General features: G+C 46.8%; 1 protein-coding gene across 13 annotated transcripts in view; it reads left to right on the top strand.

The window, feature by feature from the left end:
• The window catches only part of LOC140898491 (rap1 GTPase-activating protein 1-like), a 63,522-nt gene that overhangs the window by 5,427 nt on the left and 36,039 nt on the right, over positions 1–22,056 (top strand). For 8 of the 13 annotated variants that reach the window (XR_012155003.1, XM_073312312.1, XM_073312321.1 and 5 more), the window contains 12 exons: positions 3,321–3,414; positions 3,923–3,958; positions 11,281–11,328; positions 12,875–12,913; positions 13,008–13,199; positions 16,769–16,872; positions 17,873–17,951; positions 18,527–18,580; positions 18,675–18,758; positions 19,592–19,692; positions 20,652–20,781; positions 21,013–21,168. Coding sequence is in view for 12 of the 13 variants with exons in the window: in XM_073312312.1 (XP_073168413.1) it covers positions 3,321–3,414; positions 3,923–3,958; positions 11,281–11,328; positions 12,875–12,913; positions 13,008–13,199; positions 16,769–16,872; positions 17,873–17,951; positions 18,527–18,580; positions 18,675–18,758; positions 19,592–19,692; positions 20,652–20,781; positions 21,013–21,168 (1,117 nt within the window). In the remaining variant the exon portion in view is untranslated. The remainder of the gene's footprint in view (positions 1–3,320; positions 3,415–3,922; positions 3,959–11,280; positions 11,329–12,874; positions 12,914–13,007; positions 13,200–16,768; positions 16,873–17,872; positions 17,952–18,526; positions 18,581–18,674; positions 18,759–19,591; positions 19,693–20,651; positions 20,782–21,012; positions 21,169–22,056) is intronic. The other 5 variants (XM_073312330.1, XM_073312339.1, XM_073312349.1 and 2 more) reach the window with 5 other exon arrangements.

Raw genomic sequence — 22,056 nt, 5'->3', positions numbered from 1 at the left:
ACCATGAGCCCCTATGAGAATAATTTCATGAGGATTTGGATACTTTCCCTTCCAGAGAGCAACAAATCACTCCTATGAATGGGCAATTAAAGGGCTTGTGACATCTGTCAAAGTGGATGTGCAGGTTTTATTTTCAGGATGGAGAAGCACTGGCAGAGTATATATGGAGATGGATAGCTGAGAGGGCTGTAAAGGGTCTTCCACAGGATTTCAGGGCTGAATGTGGAGATTGAAGGACTGGAATAGTAGCACATGCTGCAGGTCAGGACTGCCTGGCTACTTTTTCTATTTAAAATGTAAGCAGTAGATAGTGAAAATAATTCTAGGGGGGGGTTCCTGTTTTTCTGTTCTGAGAGCGCTCCTGCCAACAAAGCTAATGCCGCTCGTTGGGGGTAGAAGTTTTTTTTATTCTCCTACAAACACATATGCAGAGAAATGGTCCTTCCTTGTGGGCCTGCAGTACTGCAAAGCCCCAAAGCTCAGAATTCATGAGTCAGTCTCCCAAAAATCATGAAATTTGTTTTAAAAGTTTAAGTCCCATTTTTGTCCTGTCTTCTGATTTATTTATTAATTCCCCCTGCCCACCTGCAATGTGTTTGTCTTGTTGCCAACCCTGGCAGATGCTTAGTAAGATAGGTGATTTTGCTGAAGGAGCTCTTACTAGAGGATCCAGGCAAAACTGGGGTCTGATTGTGCTATGCATTTTCTATTTGCACCGTAAGGGACAGTCCCTGGCCCCAAGAGCTTACAACTGAGTGCAAAGCCTGGTGGTGAGTTTGTGATGTGATGAGTTTGTAACTGGGACTCAGCCAGACTCATCTCATAGAGGGGCCACTGAAGATCCATTAGATGGGAACAACTTTTAATCCTTGTTGAGCAAGGAAGGATTCAAACTGGTGATCGGCAGGTGGAAGGTTCTGAGTCTATACTGCATTACAAAGGACTGAGGCATTCATTCTTGCAAAAGCACTAATCTTGCATCTTTGAGAATGAGACTTCTTTCTGGAGAGATGAGATTATTAAATGAAATTCTGATCTCTTTTGGAGTTTACACAGGCAGAGTCGTCTGCTCTCTGGACTCACGGTGTAAATCGCCCCCACTGTGCTGTCAGTCTCAGATCTCGCTGTTTGCCTGGCCCTGTTCTTAAAGGAGCATCTCCCATTAACCAAGTATAAAAAATAAAATGATTAGCACAACATTCAAATTAACTACAGTGGTTTGCATATAGACATACCAACAATTACTCCAGACTCTTTAGAGTAACTTTTATATTGTTTTACTCCCATTTGTGTCATTAGTAGGGTTTCAACCTTCAGATGCACAACACAGATCTCCTCTACTTCAGCTATAGGAGTAACTAATGGGGGAAGCATGCCGTTACCCTCTATGTGGAACAGCCCACAGTCAGACACCAAATGCACATTGCCAGTGGGTTGCACCAGTACTCATGAGACAGCAGTAGAATGTGGGGCATCAGGATTCTTGGTCCTCAGAGCTGCTTGTGCCCTGGTGGTTACAGACAGCATAGAGAAATGTAACAACAAACACCACCCCTGTTTGGGTCATCTGTGCGGTATGAACCTGGGACCACTGGTGTTAAAGCATGAACCTTTTACAGAGCTCTTAGCTTGGAAATAGCAGGAGAGTCCTAAACCTCTGTGTGGTTTAGCTACTAGAGGGGGACACAGAGCCACACTGTGTTAGCATGAGTTATATAACTACTTACTTTTGCATGTCCTTTCTGCAACGTTGTATGACAAAGTGGACACTGTTACATTAGAGACCTGGCTTCTATTCCCAGCTCTGACTGTGTAGCCTCTGTTACCTGTGAAACAATAGTTCTCTCCCTCACCAACTTTGGCCTTTAATAAGTATTGTGAATGGCACAGAAATGCTAACAGCTGCTAGTAACAGTGCTGGGGCTAAACCTTATGGATGCTGTCAGCTGAGCTTGCAGTATAGTACAGCTTCCCTTAGACAGCTAGACATCGTTAGGGTTGCTGTTTGATTTTTCTTCCCCCAGATTGCATGATGACTGCAGCTCTTCATATCAGCACAAGATGGCCTGTAGCAGGGGCCAAAATCATGATAAATTTGTGACAGTTGGCAACTTTACAAGGCAGCAGACCCTCCTCTGCTCTGCTATGCTCACCCCCTTAGCAGTGATCGTTCTGACCCCTGCTTTTCTTCTTTGCTTGCCCTGGCTCGGGCATATTCCCATCCCTGGGTCTGGCAGCAAGGCTGTAGCAAGTGGGTCTGTCTTTAGGTTCTGGTATCAGTGACTCCAAGGGCTTTTAGCTCTTCAGATACTGATCAGTCTCAAGGTGGCTGATTCCTGGGAACCTGACAGTTTTTAATAGATCAGAGGCTAGTCCTGATCCCAGAGTGGGTCCTGTCCCCGCTGTTGGAAACCCTCCCCACTTCCCAGCATTTGTTCCATCTAGGACCTACCCATCTTGTCACTGCAACCCAGCCATTGGATCAGGAGCCCAGAGCAGGGAAGTGGTTTGGCCGACCATGTATAAGCACAGGAAAGGGAATTGTGGGGAGCTGGTGCAGGTGGGCAGAGAGAGGGATCCAGTGGCAGGGAGTGGGGGAGAGGCACATCTGAGAGGGGTGCAGGGGATAAGTGAACCAGGAGTCTCTTGCTGGGTGGGGAAGGAGGGATCAGCGACTGTGAGAAGGGAGGCCCGGGCACTTTTTGAGAGAGACCGTTATGAGTATTGGCATCCTGGATGCTATAAGGCAGTGGTTCCCAAACTTTAACAGTCCGTGAACCCCTTTCACTAAATTGTGAAATCTCATAAACCCCTTCCTAAAAATAAATATTTCCAGGGATTTAAGTTTAAATTTCCTCCACACTCGGCACTCCGCAATCTGTGGGACTCCTGCTGCTGGACCCCGTTGACCACCCTAGTCAACTGAGCTCCACTGAGCTCGGGCTGCAGGTCCTGCTGAGTGCTGGGGCTCGGGCTGCTAGCCTGGGCTGCCAGCCTCAACTGCCCAGCCCCGCTCTCCCTGGGCCTCAGGCTGCCAGCCCTACACAGAGCACTGGGGTTCGGGCGGCCGGCTCCCCCGCTGACAAAGGTAGGTCTTGGGCTGCCAGCCCCAACTGCCCGGCTCCGCTCTCCCTGGAGCTCGGGCTGTCTGCCCTGCAACCGGGTCCCACTTGCTGCTTCCAATGCCCAGGGTCCTCTGGCTGCCATTAGTGAAATTTTTCTGGTGAACCCCCTGTAACGTTCTGCGAACTCCCAGGGGTTCACAAACCCCAGTTTGGGAACCACTGCTATAATGGTTAATGGTGATTGTCTCCCTTCAGGAGATCTGATGAAGTGGGGCGCTGCATTAGTGACATTCTAGACTCTCCTGTCCAGGACCCCCAGGCTGCACTTACCCCTGCTGTTCACAACAAGGTAAGGAGCTGCATCCTCCCTGTCCAGAATGGAAATATGCCTAGAGCATCTGAGAACAGGGGAGAGAAGCAGGCAATGTGCATTACAAACGGGGGGGTGGGGAGGTGTATTGTCGGCACAGATATGTATTTCTCAGTGAGTGCCCTAGAAACTGGTCCATCTAGTTTAACTTCCCGTCTCTTGACATAACAGAGCAGGCCATTATCTTGGCCACTCAGATGCAACTAATGGTCCATCTAGTCCAGAATCCTGGCTAATCCAATACCAGATCAGGCTGTTATTCTGCCTTTAACAGTGCAAGGTGAAAACAATGCACCTGGCGAGTTGTTCAGTACTGTGCCATCCATGTAGGGAGAGGGACTCCTTTCCTGACTTCAGCAGATGAATAATTTCTGCCCTGAAGCATGAGGACCCTTGTGATTTTTGTCATAGCTGGTGTTACTGCAGATGACATTCTCTCTCATAGAAATGTCAGATCTCTTTCTATGTCATCCTTTTCTCTTCACAGACTGTGGATTTGTTTGAAATGATTGAAAAAATGCAGGTGAGGAGCAGTATTTGGGATCCTTAATTTCTGGTAACTGATCATTGTTAGCTCCTATTCCTGTCCTGTCCCTGCACCTTCACAGCAGCTTCACTTGTGCCCTTCAGTCCTGACTGGTCTGCTCTCCCAGTCTTGACTCTCTTGGCTCTACCCAGCCCCTTCCAACTCTCTGGTAGTGTAGCTTCACTGTCACTCCCTCAGGTTCAGGGGCCCAAACAATGTGGGGGTGCACCCACAATTAGTTTAAATACAAATATATGTCCCTTAGAGAACACTAACGGTGCAGAGTTCAGCACTCAAATGTCAGAAAATGCCAAAGCTAATGTGAAACCTTAACTCTGCCCTTTATATATTTTTAAGGGTGATCACTGTACTTCACTGAGATAGACTATCAGGGTGGCTGTGTTAGAAGGATGTCCCTTGAGAAACTCCTTTACTTGATCAAAGAATCATAGAATATCAGGGTTGGAAGGGACCTCAGGAGGTCATCTAGTCCAACCCCCTGCTCAAAGCAGGACCAATCCCCAACTAAATCAAATTGATGGTAGTGAATACTAATGACTACTGCTTAGCTGGTGCAGCATTAGCAGGGAGAACAGGCGTTGCACTTCCAGTACACTCCCTGCAAGTAGGGGAGGGAAAGGGACTGGGTGGCTCCACCCCCACATATGTTATCATTTATTATTAATTTGTGTTACCATGGTGCCTAGGAGCCCCATTTGTAAATCATGACCCCAATGTGCTGGGTGCTGTACAAACACAGAACAAAAAGACAGACCCTGCCTGAAAGCGCTTACAATCTAATTGCCTAGGCAGTAGAGCTGGCTAGACCATAAGGGAGAAGATGCTGTACACTGAAACACAGTATAATAAATAACTCCCTGCTGCAATAGAAGAGAGGAATTCAGAGAAGAATTGTGCTTCTCTTCCCAGTGCTTCTCCTGCATCTATGTGCCACCCCATACTCAGGACTGTAACTAAAGGTACATGCTAGCCCTCAGTGAGTGAGAAGTTGTGTGCAGTATTTATATGTATACACCTCTGTGCTGTAAGGGGCAGGTTCTGCCACCTTCATGCATGACGAGTAGCACCTTACTCTGTGAACAGTGTTACTGGGATTATTTGCAGAGTAAGGAATGACTCAGTGTGAGTAAAGGTGGCAAAATCTGACCTTCAGCTATCAGCCCTTTTCTAAATGGAAAAGTACAAGTTAAATTGGAAATTAATTGTCCCATAAACTGACATAATATTTATGGTGTTTCCAGGTGCAAAGTATTGAGCTATATTCAGTAATAATAGTGCATTATGCAGCACTTTGATAGTAGCCTGGATCCAGAAAGGGACATAAGCATTGTAACTCTAAAGACTTGTCTACACTTGCAGCAGTGCAGCTGCGCCACTATATCACTTCGTGAAGATGCTACCTATGCCGACGGGAGATGCTTTCCCATCGGTGTAGGTACTCCACCTCCCTGAGAGGCAGTAGCTATGTCGACGGGGGAAGCTCTCCCATCAACACAGCGCTGTCTATACTGGAAGTTCAGTTGGTATAACTATGTCACTCTTAGGTGTGGAAAATCCACATCCCTGAGCGACGTCGTTATACTGACATAAGTTTGTAGTGTAGACCAGGGCTAAGCGTTGTAATGCCTAACTTTTAGGCATTTAGAAAATCATAGGAACAACATTGTGATTCACAAAGCCTGAGTTAGGCTATGTCCACACAGCGCACCTTATAACAGTGCAGTTGTGCTGCTGCAGCCACGCCTTTGTAAGCTGCACTGTGTGGCCACTCTTTAAATAAAACCACCCGCAACGAGAGGCGGTAGCTTTGTTGATGGGAGTGCGGCTCCTGCCACCGAAGTGCTGTCCACACCGGCACTTTTCATTGCTAAAACCTTTGTTGTTCAACGGGGTGTTTTTTCACAACCCTGAGCGACAAAAGTTTTAGCAACAAAAGTGCCAGTGTAGACATAGTCTATGGCTATGTGTACACTACAACTTATGTCGGCATAATTTATGACAAGCTGCGAATAAGCTGCGCCCCTGAGCGACATAAGTTGCACCGACATAAATGCTGGTGTGGACAGCACTATGTTGGCAGGAGAGTTTCTTTTGCTGACATAGCTATCACCTTTCATGGAGGTGAGAGTTCCCATCGGCATATGCCCGTCAGCATTGAGCGTCTTCACCAGAGGTACTGCAGCAGTGCTATATATGTAGACAAGCCCTTAGGGACCTGTACAATACGTGGAAACAGAGAGGAACCTCGGAATGTGATTCACAAATGCCAGCGCACTAGATGGGGAATTGCCTAAGCAAGCCAATGGGAGATGCCAAAGAGAAGGGTGTGTCCTAAGTCCCACGCCTCTCAAGTGCCTCCTGACAAGCTGGATTTAGGAGCCTAGCTCCATTAGCAGTCCATAACTGGGCCTGCCTTCTGCCACACAAAGTGGCTGGAGGTGGAGGTGACTGCTCCCCACCTTATACTTTTTATTGTAGTGGTTAGAACACTTGCCGGGGATATGAGAGGACAGGTTTAATTCCTCCTTCAGCCAGGTACAGGGAGAAAAGATTTGAAAATGGCACAGTACACTTTGCAGAAGATTTTCTCATAGCTATGGAAGGACATGCTGTACGTGAGTGAAGGTCTTATGCAACTCTGTGTTGGAAGGACATGCAGAGCTCTTTGCCTAGCTCAAGTGCACATTATAAAGTATGGGTTCCCCTCCAGCCTGGCTCCTAAACTCTGTAGGAGGAGAGCACCCTAGCACACTAATGGCTGCCTAGAGTGCAGCCCTTCTTATGAAGGGGATTTCATCCACTGTTCTTAGACTTATGTGCCAAAGATTGTACATAACCACACAGAAAGCTGGTGAGAATTTGCTGGCATATATAGGCCACCTGATTTTTGCAGCTAAATTAGCTTCTTTGTTGCATGTAATGAAGACTACTGTGCATGTGTGTAGCTAAATTAGCATTGTAGTTAACTGCCTCATCCCCAGAATTGCACTAAGGAAAGATATGCTGCTGGATAGAGCTGGTCAAAATTTTTGAATACACAGCTTTTTTAATAGAAAAATTACCTTTTTAAAATTAAAATATGTAGCAAAATTTTCATTTTTTGTGAAAGTTTTCACTATATCTCATGATTTTTAAAAAATATTTTTCATTTACTATTTTTCCATTTTTGTTTTTTCCCATTCTTTTCTCTTTTCCTTTTTCCCCAGTTAGTTTTTGAAAATTGAAGCTTGGATTTTCAAAAGCACCCAAGAGATTTAGGGAGCACAAGTGAGGGACATAGGCACTGTTGAAAATCCCACAGTGAATTTTTAAAAAAAAATTAACAGAGAAAGAAAGCAAAACAACAGAAGATAAACTTTAAAAAAAAATGGAAAACGGGTTCATTTGAAATCCTTCAAAACAAAACTAATTTCAGCATTTTTTTTTTCACTTTTAAAAGATATTTGAAGCAGCTCTACTGGCGGTTGAAAAGGAAATTTATAGCTGTGACTGACTATTATTACAATGTACACAGTAGAGAGAGGGAAACTGTCAATAAAAGGTGTAAAGACCAAAGTTTTTCTAGATGTAATTGAAATCAATGGAGCCAAATCTGTTTCCATCAGCAGGCACCTTGGGCCCAAGTTTATAAAGATAAATTGGACTGTTATGACAATTAAATTAGTGCAATTAAAGAGGAATTCAAAATATTATAAATTGTATCTGAGACTGTACCAAAATAGTGTAGTATATGATATTATATGAAAAATAGCATGTGAATATGTAACTAAAGCTTGTAATGTAATATGTGTGCACTGGGGTAAGGTGCATGTCCAACCTTAACTTTGGCATTTCCTGATCGTTGAGTACTTTTACAGTCTTAATGTCATCTCAGTGTAACTCTGGATGGAAATTAATTTGGCCACACCTTATTAGATGTGCTCAGTTTATAGGTTAAATGATGTTGTTTATAACTGAAAATTCCCTCTGGGATCTGAGAATGAAGCTAGGCTTTTTTCCATTTCAAACATCATCACTAGCAGTAAAGATTCTGCCAGAATACCCTGCCATGAGTGATACCTGTGTGACTCCACTGTCTTCAATGAGTTTGCACAGGTGGAACTTGGTAGCCAATTCCATGGCTAATGCACAGATAGGATAAACTTCAGCTCATGGTCTCTGAGCTGTGCTGGCTCTGGAAGGCTAACAGGAGTAAAAAGCAAGTAAATCTGATTTCAGTCACCAAAATGAGATGAGCCTTCTTTTCAAGAGCCTGCATAACCCTGTCCTCCCTTCTCATCTGCCTTTATCTTTGATGGTGCCACCTTCACCCCATCTGCAATGATGTCAACATCAGCATCTCATTTGTCTGCTTCTCCCACAACCATCTCCATGTCTTCTTCCACACTGCTCCTTGTACATGAGCACCCTCCAGGAGCTCATCCTCAAAGCCACTCTCTTCTCCATGGTCAAGTCCTTCCTAAAGTCCTTCTGTGATGTCTAAAAGAAATCAGTCAGCTAATGATGGCTAGAGAAGGAAAATCGGGCCTATCCCAGAAACATCTACACTTTGGCACTTTGGTGCACCCTTTCTTTTTTTCTGTTTGTCTTTTTAGGTTGTGGGAGTTTGGGGGCAGGGTCTGTGTTTTTCTATATGTTTGTACAGCACCAGAACTTTGGGGGTGCTACAAGAAACTATTTATGTATGTCTCAATTGAACATGAGCTGGAGAAATATCATTCATTATCATGGCTGTTACTGATGCCTCTCTGGTGCTACTATGTGGCCAGTCAATGCTACAGCAGACTTTCTTTTTTCTCCTCTGACTTCCAGTGTTATATTTTGTCTCACTCCTGAGAACTGTGTGAGCTTGATTTTATCTGCTACATCTTTCTTTATACAGCCAAAGAGGGGAAAACAGGGATAGTTGGAGATCCACTCTGAGGGATTACTTTACTGTTTATGAGCCTGATTTAAATGTGAAGTTCACCTCCATGTTGGGATTGTCTACTTCTGGCTCCTTGTGTGTGTGATATTCAACTAACCGTTGTCTGTTATCTGTAGCACATGGATTAATTCCATGACCTGGAAGGGAGCAAGGTGGGACTGTCCATTTCATAAGGAAAAGACAGTTCTTGTCCCAGTGAGTGAGGGAGGTTCTCTGGCCTGTGATGTGCAGGAGGTCAGAATAGATTATCACAATGGTCCCTTCTGGCCTTAAAGTCTCTGAGTCTCAATCCCCAAAGCGAATTTTGGCTGCTTCTCTCAACTGAGAATCAGGGTTCTAAACTCTGAGGCAGTCTCTGCATCAAAGGGATGCCAGCCTGGCAAAGTTTTGTGGGGAAGGAGGAAGTAAGAAAGGAACGAAAGTTTTGAATTCCATTCTTTGGCTTTCTTTTCCCCCTTTCCCATTTGTTTGGAGTGGGCAGAAAGGCAGGTGGAGGGATTGGAGAGTTAGAAGTGAGAGAAGCTGGCTGGGAGTACATGTCTCTGCTCTTTGACCAGAAGTTCTAAATTCTGTGGGATGGAAGTTGGGATCATGTTAGTTTAAACCCCAAATTTCTGGCCTTTTGGCAGGCAAGTGTCAACTTTTTCTCTCCCATATCACCCTTCTCTCCACCTACAGTCTTCCCTGTGATCCTCCTGTAACTGTGCCTCAGTCACAGCTGAGGATGCCAGATTCAGGACAAACTGCTGAGAAATAAGGTGTCCACCCCAAACTGATGGTTATTCTTCCATAACATATACCAAGCCAGTAACAAAAGTAAACTTCCATTTCACCAAACTGTTTAACAAGAAGTGAGAAAGATCCCAAGAGATCAGCCACACAGCTAGGTCAATATCCAACTCAGATCTTACCCAATAATCAGGCTATTGCCATTCCTTTAGTATCTAATATCTAAAGGTTTATTTATAAAAGAAAGAGGAGAGAGTTAAAATGGTCAAAAGAATCAAATACATACAAGAATTTTGGAATGAGTGTATCAGGCCTGAAGCAGTGATGGAATAAACTGCTGTCTTGTACAGTCTCCAGTAACTTCCAAAAGATGGGAAGGTCCTCAGTCCATTGGTTGGAATGCTCCTGTTAGGGTAAATCCATAGTCCAGAGATCAGAGCAGGAAAGAGGCAAAATGGAGTTTCTTCCAGGGCCTTTTATACTTTCTCCCATGGGGAGGGAAAAGCTCTCAGTCTTAGTTTGTGGAAAAGTACAAGTACAAGATGGAGTCCAGGGTCATGTAAGCAAGTCACATGCCCTTGCATGCTTCGATAGCAGGATCCATTACCCATATTCTAGCTAAAACATACTCAGGAAGGGCCATGGGGTGGAGACAAGCTTCTTCTATATCCATTCTGACAGCTAAGTGTTCTTTGATAGGCCATCAACTTGAATCATCCTTTCACAATATGCTGGTGTCACGGAGGGTAGGGGAGTCAGGGCCCTGCACCCCTCACTTCCTGTGATTCACTGTGACTCTCAGCCAGCCAGCCAGTAAAACAGAAGGTTTATTAGATGACAGGAACACAGTCTAAAACAGAGCTTGTAGGTACAGAAAACAGGACCCCTCAGTCAGGTCCATCTTGGGGGGTGGGGAGCCTAGACCCAGGTTCTGGGCCTCCTTCCCTCCTCCCTCCCCCATCCGGTCTCCCCAGCCAGCTCCAAACTGAAACTCCCTCCAGCAGTCTCACCCAGCCACACACCCCAGCTCCTCGGTCAGCCTTTGTCCAGTTACCTGGGCAGAAGGTGTCACCTGGCTCCAACCCCTTCCTGGGCTCAGGTTACGTGCTGGCTGTCAAGTATCATCCCTCAGTGAAGTCACACTCTTATATCCCACCACCATCTAGTATTAATGCAGACAGTAAACTAGTAAAACTCCCATGCAACATTACCAGGTTAATATTCCCTACTCCATCACAGCTGGCCAGACTGGATGCAAACTTGGCTGTTACCCCAGGAGTAAACACATTTTAAATACAGGTACATAGTCAATATTCATAATATTACTTCAGATACAAAAATGATGCACGCGTACAAACAGGATAATCATATTCAGCAAACCATAACTTTTCCATTGACACCTTATATGGCATACTTTGTATAGGATTTGTTGCAATTGTATAACGGTGGTAACAACATGGTCATATTTTAATCATAAATGTCACACCTCCCCCACAACATCTCCAAAAACAGTGGATAAAAGGTGGGGCCTTGAAGGATGTCATCAAATACACCACCTTCGGCATGGGGTGTGAAGCAGTGGGGAGAGAAAACGGACTTGCTGCTTTGTGAGATTTTACTATCTCTGTCTCTGTGTTTCCAGGGTAGTCGTCTGGATGAGCAAAGATGTTCTCTCCCAACTCCGCTCAAGGTCAGGTTAGGTCTTTGGTGCCTCATATATTATTGAGAATGGAAAATAAAGGGTTTCTACTTGCAGCTTGCCCTGCACTCTGGCTTCCTCAGCCTCCTTGAGGGATGAGGAGTCTAGTATTTGTAACTCAAGTCTGTGTTTCTATCACAGGGTTCTGGGGATGTTGCACAATAGGGTCTAACAATATGATGCAAATATAATAAACACCCTCTCAAAATCCAAGCAGATTCAATCAGTCACTTTAGTATTATTAATTATAGCATAGTTCTGGTGAGATGTTTCCTTGCTTTTATTTTAGTTTGAGTTTTAATAACATTTATAAGAGAAACTTATACGGAGTCTCATATCTTTCAGTAAGCATCGTGAGTCCAGAACCTGTAAGGGCTTAGGGTGGGTGCCAGCTGGTCAACCTGAAATCTCACCAGGTCCTCCTAATAAGTCCATGGCTCTCACCAAATTGGCCTACAAAGAACTGGGTCCCATTTTTCAAATGCTCAGATCTTTCTCTTTTTCTATTGTCTCTGCTCTGGTGCTCTAACCTGGTAAGCTAACAAAATCACCCACAAGGAAGCAAGGTGGGTGGGAAGTGTGTAGGATGGAGGGGCATGTCAATGCCAAACGTGGTTAAAGGGGGAGGGGGGCTAGAAGAACATTAAAGTGGCTTAACATAAGGTTCTCCCCCAATCCTCTTACACAGCCACAGCAGCCCCTCCAGTTGTGGATCAGCCACCCTCACTGTCAGAAAATGGAGCCTCACTGCATGGGGCCCTGTCTTATGGTGTCGGAGGAAAGATGGGGAGAAGGTTCAGTGTGCCCAGCATTGTGAAAATGGGCTTCTGGCAGGCATCTATCTCTACTGTTCCATGGCACAGAGCCCCCTTAGTATCAGCATACTCACTCATTTGGTAATAGTGCTGTTCAGAGAGCAGGAATAGAGCTGCCCTATCTGGGAGCAGGGTCACCTCTTCTAATCAGGGATCACAGGCTCTCCAAATGGTGAGTGGAAAAGTCCTTCCCCATCTCACAGAGCATCCTTAGAGCCTCAACTACACCCTAGAGTGTAGCTTTGACCATCTGCAGGCTGGTTTAAGTGACACACCTCATGCTCCCAGAATGCAGGAGTGATACCAGTGCACTCTGCTCTACCCCACTTGCATAAACACTTTCCCCCATCCCCAGGTGTCCCTTTATGCAGCAACATGGCACTAATCCAGCACTCTTCTCAGCATGGGACAAGGGACTAAGGCTGTCAGGCCACACATGGCTTAATTTGCCTCAATCTGGCTCACAATTTGATTACTCTGTTTTCCCCTCACTGTGCCCTGTGCAGCTGGGGCAGGGGAGTGGAATCTGGCCCCTGGAGTTTATTTGCTGAAGTTTTTGTGTGTTATAATGCTGTGTGCTGTGAAATGCACCCTAACCTAGATACTCTAAAGAAGTAGGAGTGGATGGGGAGGAGTGGCGGTGGAGGACAAGCAGCCTGGGTCACCAAGTGAAGATGGTACTATAAAGGCTCCCTCAGTTCTGTAGTCCCTTGTGATTTCAGAGAGAAGAGGAGTATATCCCATACCCCAGCATCCATGAGGTGAGTCACAGCTGGCTCTGCTCTGCTCAGTCTCTTCCTCTACCTCAGTAATGTTATTTGCCTCACAAAGCAATGCCTCTGTCTCTCGGGACAGGTGTTACGGAAAGGGTGGCCATACCCCCTCATTATCCTACCCCAGTTCGGAGGCTACTGGATTGAAGGAACCTGCCACAGCCTCCCCAGCTCGACCTCGGCTCTGCCTGACCTGCCTTCCCCCTGCAGCAGTAAAGTGAAGCTAGAAGGCGACCCCACGGCCAAGCTGTACCGCAAGCACTTCTTGGGGAAGGTAAGGGGGAACCCCATAACCTTCCATTCCACTCCATGACTATACTGTACCCCAAGGGTCTCCTGACAGATGTTGGGGTGACCTCACACACACACACCCCACCCAGATCCCACACCTTCCCAGTGCCAAAAATAATTAAATGTGTCCCACTACATACCCAGCAATGTGCTACTTAGAGTCACAGCTACGTCAGGGGTGCCCCTTTGCGCCTTGTGTAGTGTCCTGTGTGTTAGAGAAGAGAGAGGTCTCAGATCTGATTAATATAAAGGGGATCTTTTGCTGAGACTTCTGGACACAGACAGACCTTGGGAGATGGAAGAGAAACAACTGTAATGAATCATGGTGGCCACCACATACAGACACTCAGCTGGACATGGGGATCAAACCCAGGCCCTTCAGCACAGAATGTAGAAGGCCCTGCCAGCTGAGCTAAAGGATAAACTCCAGTAGCTCTCAGTAACAGGTTGTTATAGCGAGAGAGATAATTGCGTGCACTAAGCCAATGTATTACACAGGCTTGGGGCCAAGTACTCCTTGATCTTGCCATTTCTAGCCATGACAGGTATGGGAACACATGGAAGCAGAGACCAGCCTCCAGGTGAGGTTCAAAGATTGGGCATTTATTAGCTGTCCTACAGGCTCCACCTGAACTGGCTCCTCTGGGGTGCTGGGCAGTCACCAGATGGATTTCACGATCATGCTGACCAACTCACAATCAGTTGTCAACAAAACCATGATCTGTTCATAGACTCATAGAATATCAGGGTTGGAAGGGACCTCAGGAGGTCATCTAGTCCAACCCCCTGCCCAAAAGCAGGACCAATCCCCAACTAAATCATCCCAGCCAGGGCTTTGTCAAGCCTGACCTTAAAAACTTCTAAGGAAGGAGATTCCACCACCTCCCTAGGTAACGCATTCCAGTGTTTCACCACCCTCCCAGTGAAAAAGTTTTTCCTAATATCCAACCTAAACCTCCCCCACTGCAACTTGAGACCATTACTCCTTGTCCTGTCCTCTTCCACCACTGAGAATAGTCTAGAACCATCCTCTCTGGAACCTCCTCTCAGGTAGTTGAAAGCAGCTATCAAATCCCCCCTCAGTCTTCTCTTCTGCAGACTAAACAATCCCAGTTCCCTCAGCCTCTCCTCATAAGTCATGTGTTCCAGACCCCTAATCATTTTTGTTGCCCTTCGCTGGACTCTTTCCAATTTATCCACATCCTTCTTGTAGTGTGGGGCCCAAAACTGGACACAGTACTCCAGATGAGGCCTCACCAATGTCGAATAGAGGGGGACGATCACGTCCCTCGATCTGCTCGCTATGCCCCTACTTATACATCCCAAAATGCCATTGGCCTTCTTGGCAACAAGGGCACACTGCTGACTCATATCCAGCTTCTCGTCCACTGTCACCCCTAGGTCCTTTTCCGCAGAACTGCCGCCTAGCCATTCGGTCCCTAGTCTGTAGCTGTGCATTGGGTTCTTCCGTCCTAAGTGCAGGACCCTGCACTTATCCTTATTGAACCTCATCAGATTTCTTTTGGCCCAATCCTCCAATTTGTCTAGGTCCTTCTGTATCCTATCCCTCCCCTCCAGCATATCTACCACTCCTCCCAGTTTAGTATCATCCACAAATTTGCTGAGAGTGCAATCCACACCATCCTCCAGATCATTTATGAAGATATTGAACAAAACCGGCCCCAGGACCGACCCTTGGGGCACTCCACTTGATACCGGCTGCCAACTAGACATGGAGCCATTGATCATTACCCGTTGAGCCCGACAATCTAGCCAACTTTCTACCCACCTTATAGTGCATTCATCCAGCCCGTACTTCTTTAACTTGCTGACAAGAATACTGTGGGAGACCATGTCAAAAGCTTTGCTGAAGTCAAGATACAATACATCCACTGCTTTCCCTTCATCCACAGAACCAGTAATCTCATCATAAAAGGCGATTAGATTAGTCAGGCATGACCTTCCCTTGGTGAATCTATGCTGACTGTTCCTGATCACTTTCCTCTCATGTAAGTGCTTCAGGATTGATTCTTTGAGGACCTGCTCCATGATTTTTCCGGGGACTGAAGTGAGGCTGACTGGCCTGTAGTTCCCAGGATCCTCCTCCTTCCCTTTTTTAAAGATTGGCACTACATTAGCCTTTTTCCAGTCATCCGGGACTTCCCCCGTTCGCCACGAGTTTTCAAAGATAATGGCCAATGGCTCTGCAATCACAGCCGCCAGTTCCTTTAGCACTCTCGGATGCAACTCGTCCGGCCCCATGGACTTGTGCACGTCCAGCTTTTCTAAATAGTCCCTAACCACCTCTTTCTCCACAGAGGGTTGGCCATCTCTTCCCCATTTTGTGATGCCCAGCGCAGCAGTCTGGGAGCTGACCTTGTTAGTGAAGACAGAGGCAAAAAAAGCATTGAGTACATTAGCTTTTTCCACATCCTCTGTCACTAGGTTGCCTCCCTCATTCATTAAGGGGCCCACACTTTTTTTCTGTTCTGGAGACCAGATGCCTAAACCAGAGTTGGCTCAGCTTATTTCAACAGACTACCCCTTGCAGTACAAGCCCACATTTGGGGGAAAAAATGTGTGCATCTGGCCTCCACTGCAGAAGAGGCCTCATTGAGGCAGAAGTCAAATTCATCTGGTGTTTGAGACCAGAGACAAGGTCAGTGTAGGAATGATATTAGTGTACAGACCCAGCACCAGAGGCTTTTTGTCTGAACGAAAGGAGATGTTGTGCTGAATCTGATTCTGAAGACTGAAATTTATTATCTTGGGAGTCTTTCGAAGTGCCAGGTATGCCACCACTAACCCCATATCTATTAGAGTAACCAGGGAATTTTTCCAGAGCCACCCACATAGCCAGATACATGCTGGATCTGATCTTTGGCTTAGCTGTAGATGACACTGCTAGCCTGATATGACCTTTGCCCTCCCCCCTCCAAGCGGCAGTAAGAGTTTTCCCCTCTTCTCATGTGGGATGACTCGTCCAGTATAGCAGAGACTCATGAACCCAAAGAGTTTGGAAAATGTGCAAGAATGGAGTACTGCACAACTGTAGGAACAATCTGAAGTGCAGTACTACTGAGTCACTGTATGCTAAGCACTCCCTTCTTCTGCTCAGCCCAACAGATCCCCTTGGTTCACTGCTGAAACATGTATTAGTGAGTTTGGGTTCAAGATATCTTCACAGTGACCATAACTCCTGTAGTGGATAGCACCAGCAACACTAAGCGCTTGCAGCATACTCACAAGGGAGTTACTGCTTCAGCTCAAAGTGGTAGAGGCCTCTGCTTTTGGTGCTGTGCAGCCCAGGTTCTGCCCTCACAGGGGACCTGGGAAGGAGGAAGCTATGCTCCAGGAATAGCTCTATCTTGTCCTGAATAACTCTATCACGTTCGCAGCCTAGCCAGGGCAACGTGAGATGATGAGGATGGTGGGAAAGACACCCAATGGTGAAGGGGTATCTTCTCGGGGACTATGGGAGATTGGCAATATCCTAGGTATAATCTGGTGGGTACCTTGGGGGAATGAGCTTCTCTGACTTCCTGTTTTTAGGAGCATCAGAACTTTTACTCCAATGACACAACCTTGGGCTACCTGATCCTTTCTGTGAAGTATGAGCAGATTGAGAGGCAGGACAACTTGCACCTGCTGCTGAGGTAACAGCACCCAGCATGGAAACACATGTACCATGCTCTGTCTCCCACCTTACCAGGAAGTCTTTCTGTGTGGATTTTGTGACCTAACGTCATTGTCCCAGGAATGGTTGCAGGGAAACCCCTGACTGGGGAAGCCCCTTTTCCTTCTGGCTCATCTTTGAACATTCATCTTTCTTTACTCCCAGCTGTTATCCTCAGGAAGCTGAGGGCTGCAGGGCAGCCAGGAGTGGGGAGGGGTCAGAAAGAGAATTTCTGGTGTGTCTGTCCCATTGCAGATGGGGAAACAGAGTGAAAGGATAAGCAGAAATCTTACATAAAAAGGGGGGAATCTAAAAGCCCTCTGAGCTGTACCAGGGAATATTTTCATTGAGCACAGACACACACATAGGAAAGTGCTGGTGGCTGGTTGGAAGAGACCCTGGTTCTATGCATCACTCCTTCTTAATGGGACTCTGGCATGCTGTTGGCAGGCCAGCTAAAGCCAGATAGAAGGGAGTTATGATGCCTGATCTATGAGGATGACCTCAGGGCTAGTGCAGTTAGTTTTGTGTATGGGAGTAATGGGTTTGAATCCCATTGTTGTCCCAAAATATTCCCTTCTGTGTTGATGAAGCAGCACGTGGATTTCCTTTGCAATATACTTAACTGTTGTTTAAAGCAAAAAAGGTCTCTAAGGAGTGATGGAGATCCATGTAGCTGCCTAACCAGCTCCGTTTTCTTTCTGCTCAATTAATACCAAGCACTGGGCTACAGGAACCCTAAACAGTGTCCATCTTCCAGTGACATTAGGCACTAGTGCTAAGCTAGAGTCTATGTAACATGTACAACCCTTTTGGGAGCTAATTAACCCTTTAGTTGCTGGACCAGAATATTATGCAAGAACAATATTCCCTCCCTAAGAAGAGATCTGGAGGTGCGGCAGGAGTCACTTTAAGCAACCAGAGATGTTGTTTGCATTTCCCTTTGTCATTTGTTCTCATCTTTTCTCGGTTTGTGGCAGGACTCGAACCGGTACCAAGCACGACCTGATCCCCATTTCCTGCCTGAATGAGTTCCCCAATGCAGTCCAGATGGCAAAGGTGAGACCCTAACTGAGTACATTTTCTTTCACACACTCATGGTATGTCTACACTACAGTCAGAGGTGTGAGTGCAGCATCTGTAGACATAACCGAGCAGGCTTTGATCTAACTAGATTGAATAACAATAGCAGTGAAGCCACAGACTATCCAAGGCCACCTGGGACCTACACATTTGAGTGGCTAACCTGTGCTGCCACAACTTCATTGCTGTTATATGATCTAGATAGATCACAGCTAGATCGGGTCTGTCTCGACAGGCTGCAGTCCCACTTCTGATTGCAGTGTAGACATACCCTTTGTCTGTCTCTGCTTAACTCTCACTCTTCAGCTTCTCACTTCTCTCTCACCTGTCTTTTCCCTTATTCTTCTCCAGTCTTTTGGCCCTTTCTCATCTATCTTTTCTCCTCACTTTGCCTTAGATTTTCTTACCAAGAGACTCCTGCAAGATGATTATAAAGCAATACCCACCTCACCCTCCTCCTGCCTGTAGCGAGTCAGGGTACAGGAAGGGGAGTCACAGCTCCCAACAGTGGTAATCAATCACCACTTTTCCTTCTTTCTCTCTCTCGGCAGCTGCTGTGTGAAGATGTGAATGTTGACCGATTCTTCCCTGTCCTCTACCCCAAGGTATGTTTACAGTAGCTTTCCACCCGCCTATCCCTCTGATGACAGGGGCTGCTGGTGGGATGTGACCGAGACTTTATGCTTTCCGCCCTCCCAGGCTTCCCAGCTCATTGTTGCCTTTGATGAACACGTCATAAGCAATAACTTCAAATTTGGGGTCATCTACCAGAAAGCTGGGCAGGTGAGAGGACTCTGCACTCCATAACCAAGCACCCTCAGGCCCAAACACACCAGATCACATTTCTCAACCCCAACCCTATAGAAGGCAATTTAAGCCAACCTGGGGCCAAGGATTTTTTTCATTCCCTGTCACTCTGAGTCTTGGGGACTTCTCTCCCACATCCCCCTGTCAATGTGGCCAAACCTAGTGCCCTCCTCTGGATCCAAGGATTCATTCCCTGCAATTTCAGCCCTAGAGAATTCCAGTTTCTCTTTGCTGTTTATGAGCCCCAGTCCCATTCTAGTGAGAACAGGTCCTAGTGGTGCCAAGCACTGGTACTATGTATCATTTTCTGTCCTAATGTCTGCTCTCCTTGCTGCAACATCAGTTCACCTCAACTGGGAGACTGTGCCCCCTGCAGGCATTGACCTTCTCTGTCATATTGGTTCTGGGGACCTCTTGGTGCTGTCAATGCACCTGGACCCATGAGATCTTCTTCCTTGTGGACCCAGGGAAGCCCTCTGAGTCCTAGAGACTTCTCTCTCCTCTGCACTGTCCACAGGGAGAGAACCCCCTGCTGGCACCAGAGTGAGATTCGCATTCTCCATGTTCTCAGTGCTGGAGGACAGGCCTTGTTTTATTTCAAGGAAAAGGAGACAATTTTCCATTATATACAGGGGGATAGGGCTCTGGACCCCATTGAGGTGGGAGGATGTAGACTCTGTGTGAGAGAAGGGAAGTGAACCTTCCCCATATCAGTTTTTCTCTTTTCCTCCTCTCCAGACCCCAGGAGAAGTGGGAGTGTGTATGGCGAATAATCTCCTCTGCTTATCATATCTCCTCTCCCCTTCCAGACCACAGAGGAAGAAGTCTTCAGTAACACTGAAGAGAGTCTGGGCTTCCTGGAGTTCCTGGAGTTCCTTGGAGACAGGATCCAGCTGCAGGATTTCCGTGGGTGAGTAGGGGACAGCATGGGAATGACCAATCAGCATAGCATGGGGGCTGCAGTCAGACACAATTAAGGTACGAAGCACAGACTTGGGGAGCCCAAAGTAGACCCATGTGTCTTCAGCTCCAAAAATCACAAAGCAGATCTCCTTCTGCTGGCAGGCCAATATCCTCTTTGTGGGTCCATCTGTTAGAAGGCCACATCCCTGATCCAGACACTACATTATAGGTTGGATTTTCAAAAGAAGTCAGCCCCCATTTAGGCTAAATAGAGCTCCAGCTGTGCATCCTTCAGGGCATTCCCAGAATGACTTGGCCTATCGTTTCCCCTAGGATCCTGTTGGAGTCCCATTCACAGCTGGTGCTGTGAATTTACATGTCTCAGTATCCAGTCTGGTTTGCCAGCTCTGGCTCTCTCCAATAGGCAGTGTTTGGGATTGTGTCTCATGCCTGGGAGCTGGGCTGAATGGTTGGGGATTTCTCATGGGAGATTCTTGGGGCTCTTTCCTGGGATGCTTTTCTCCCAAGTGTTAAGCTGTGTGTGACTGACAGCAGCTAGGACTGACCCACAAGGATCAACAGAGAATGACAGAGCATTGACCATATCACACTATCCTGTGCTGCTTTGAGGTGCCAACGGGCATTGGTAAGCCTTGGTCCTTTCCATCTGCTTCTTTGGGGCACCCCATACACTCCACATTTCTCAGCTGGAGATGTTTCCCCTGAGAGTGGCAGGGATGATTGCTCCTCCAAAGCCACCTGGTTTGGCAGGAATAGATGCCTCTCTAGTTCTCAGTGGAGAGAGGATGATGCCAATAGGAATTTCGTGCAGCTCTAGTGTAGCTACTGCATTGATTTTTGGGGTGTGTTGTGCCTTTCAACCACTGAGCTCTTAAACCTGTCTCTGATGACAACCTTACTGGTGTCTACTTCCTTCCCCCCACCACATGGTACCAATGCATTCAGGTTCCGAGGAGGCTTGGATGTCACAAGGGGTCAAACTGGCACTGAATCAGTCTATACCAATTTCCGGGGCAAGGAGATCATGTTCCATGTATCTACGAAGCTGCCATTCACAGAGGGAGATGCCCAGCAGGTACCACAAGGGGAGGCACCGAGTGATTCAGGAGGATGGGGGAGTGAACTGGTGGATGGGGCTAGGGACTGGGTGGGTGTTGGAGTAGGCAGTGGTTAGGGATGGGTGTAGATTAGTGGCTGGGGTTGGGTTTCCAGCTGCGGGTGTGGGTTGGGACTGCTGGATGAGTTGGTGGCTAGGGAAGGAATCTCCCCTCTTATTGTTTACTCTCATCTCACTTGCTCCCTCCAGCTGCAGCGGAAGCGTCACATTGGGAACGACATTGTGGCCATTGTCTTCCAGGATGAAAACACTCCCTTTGTCCCTGACATGATAGCATCTAATTTCCTGCATGCCTATGTGGTGGTACAGCTTGCTCATGGTTCCATTGGGGAGACTCTCTACAAGGTAAACACAGCCAGTGGGCCCCTGTTTGGTCGGGGATCCCCTTGCTGGTAGTTAGTTCAAACTCCTGCCCCTTGCCTGGAGTGCAGACTCTTCCTCCAGCTTTTGGGGAGGCAGGAATTCAACTAGACATCATTCCAACTGCTTTATCAATAACAGTCACCATTATGAACGCGCACCCAGTCCCAGGGCCCCACATCAGCTACTCAGTCAGCAATTTGGGCAGGGATGGATTTCCAATTAGGCACAGTAGGCATGTGCCTATGGGCACCAGCATTCTAGGGGCGTGTGGGGAGGGTTGCCAAGTATGTGATCTTCTAGCCCAATTGGGCTATTTTTAGTAGTCTGTTGCCAGGTTTTTTAGCAGGTGCGAATTGCAGTATTTTGGGCTATTTTACTGTCCTACTTGTCCTAATGATTGTAAGGTACTCAGCTATGGTAATGAAGGCCATATGTGTGTGTATGTATGTAAGAAAAATGCTATATAAACTGGGTATATATTACAGTAGAACTCCTATGTTAGAAACTAATTGGAGATTGAGGAGTTCATTAAATTGAATATCTGGCTGCATTGCTCTGGAGTTCTTGGGAGTGGGGGAGCCTCCAGATCTGCCCCATCCGCTGCTGAGATGCCCCACAAGCCGCTTGTCTCACATCATGCCCCCTCTCCTTAGGTAGCGTTTGCAGCATGTGCAGAATTCTTGTCCAAGGGAGGCAGAATTTGTTTTCTGCAGAAAATGTGCTTTTGCCCACCAGAGACCGCTGTGGCACCAGAACAGCCTGAGCTGGCTGAAGCTGACCGGTCTGGCGGGCACTGGCAAACACCAAGCAGGCGGGTGGTGGGTGCATTTTTTCTTCAAGTGAAAAGTGACAGACACAATAGCCTTCTTG

This window comes from Lepidochelys kempii, chromosome 1, assembly GCF_965140265.1.
Source record: "Lepidochelys kempii isolate rLepKem1 chromosome 1, rLepKem1.hap2, whole genome shotgun sequence".
NCBI classification, from domain to species: Eukaryota; Metazoa; Chordata; order Testudines; family Cheloniidae; genus Lepidochelys; species Lepidochelys kempii.
Note: the sequence above shows the minus strand (reverse complement) of the source record. Positions and strands in the feature narration are given on the sequence as shown.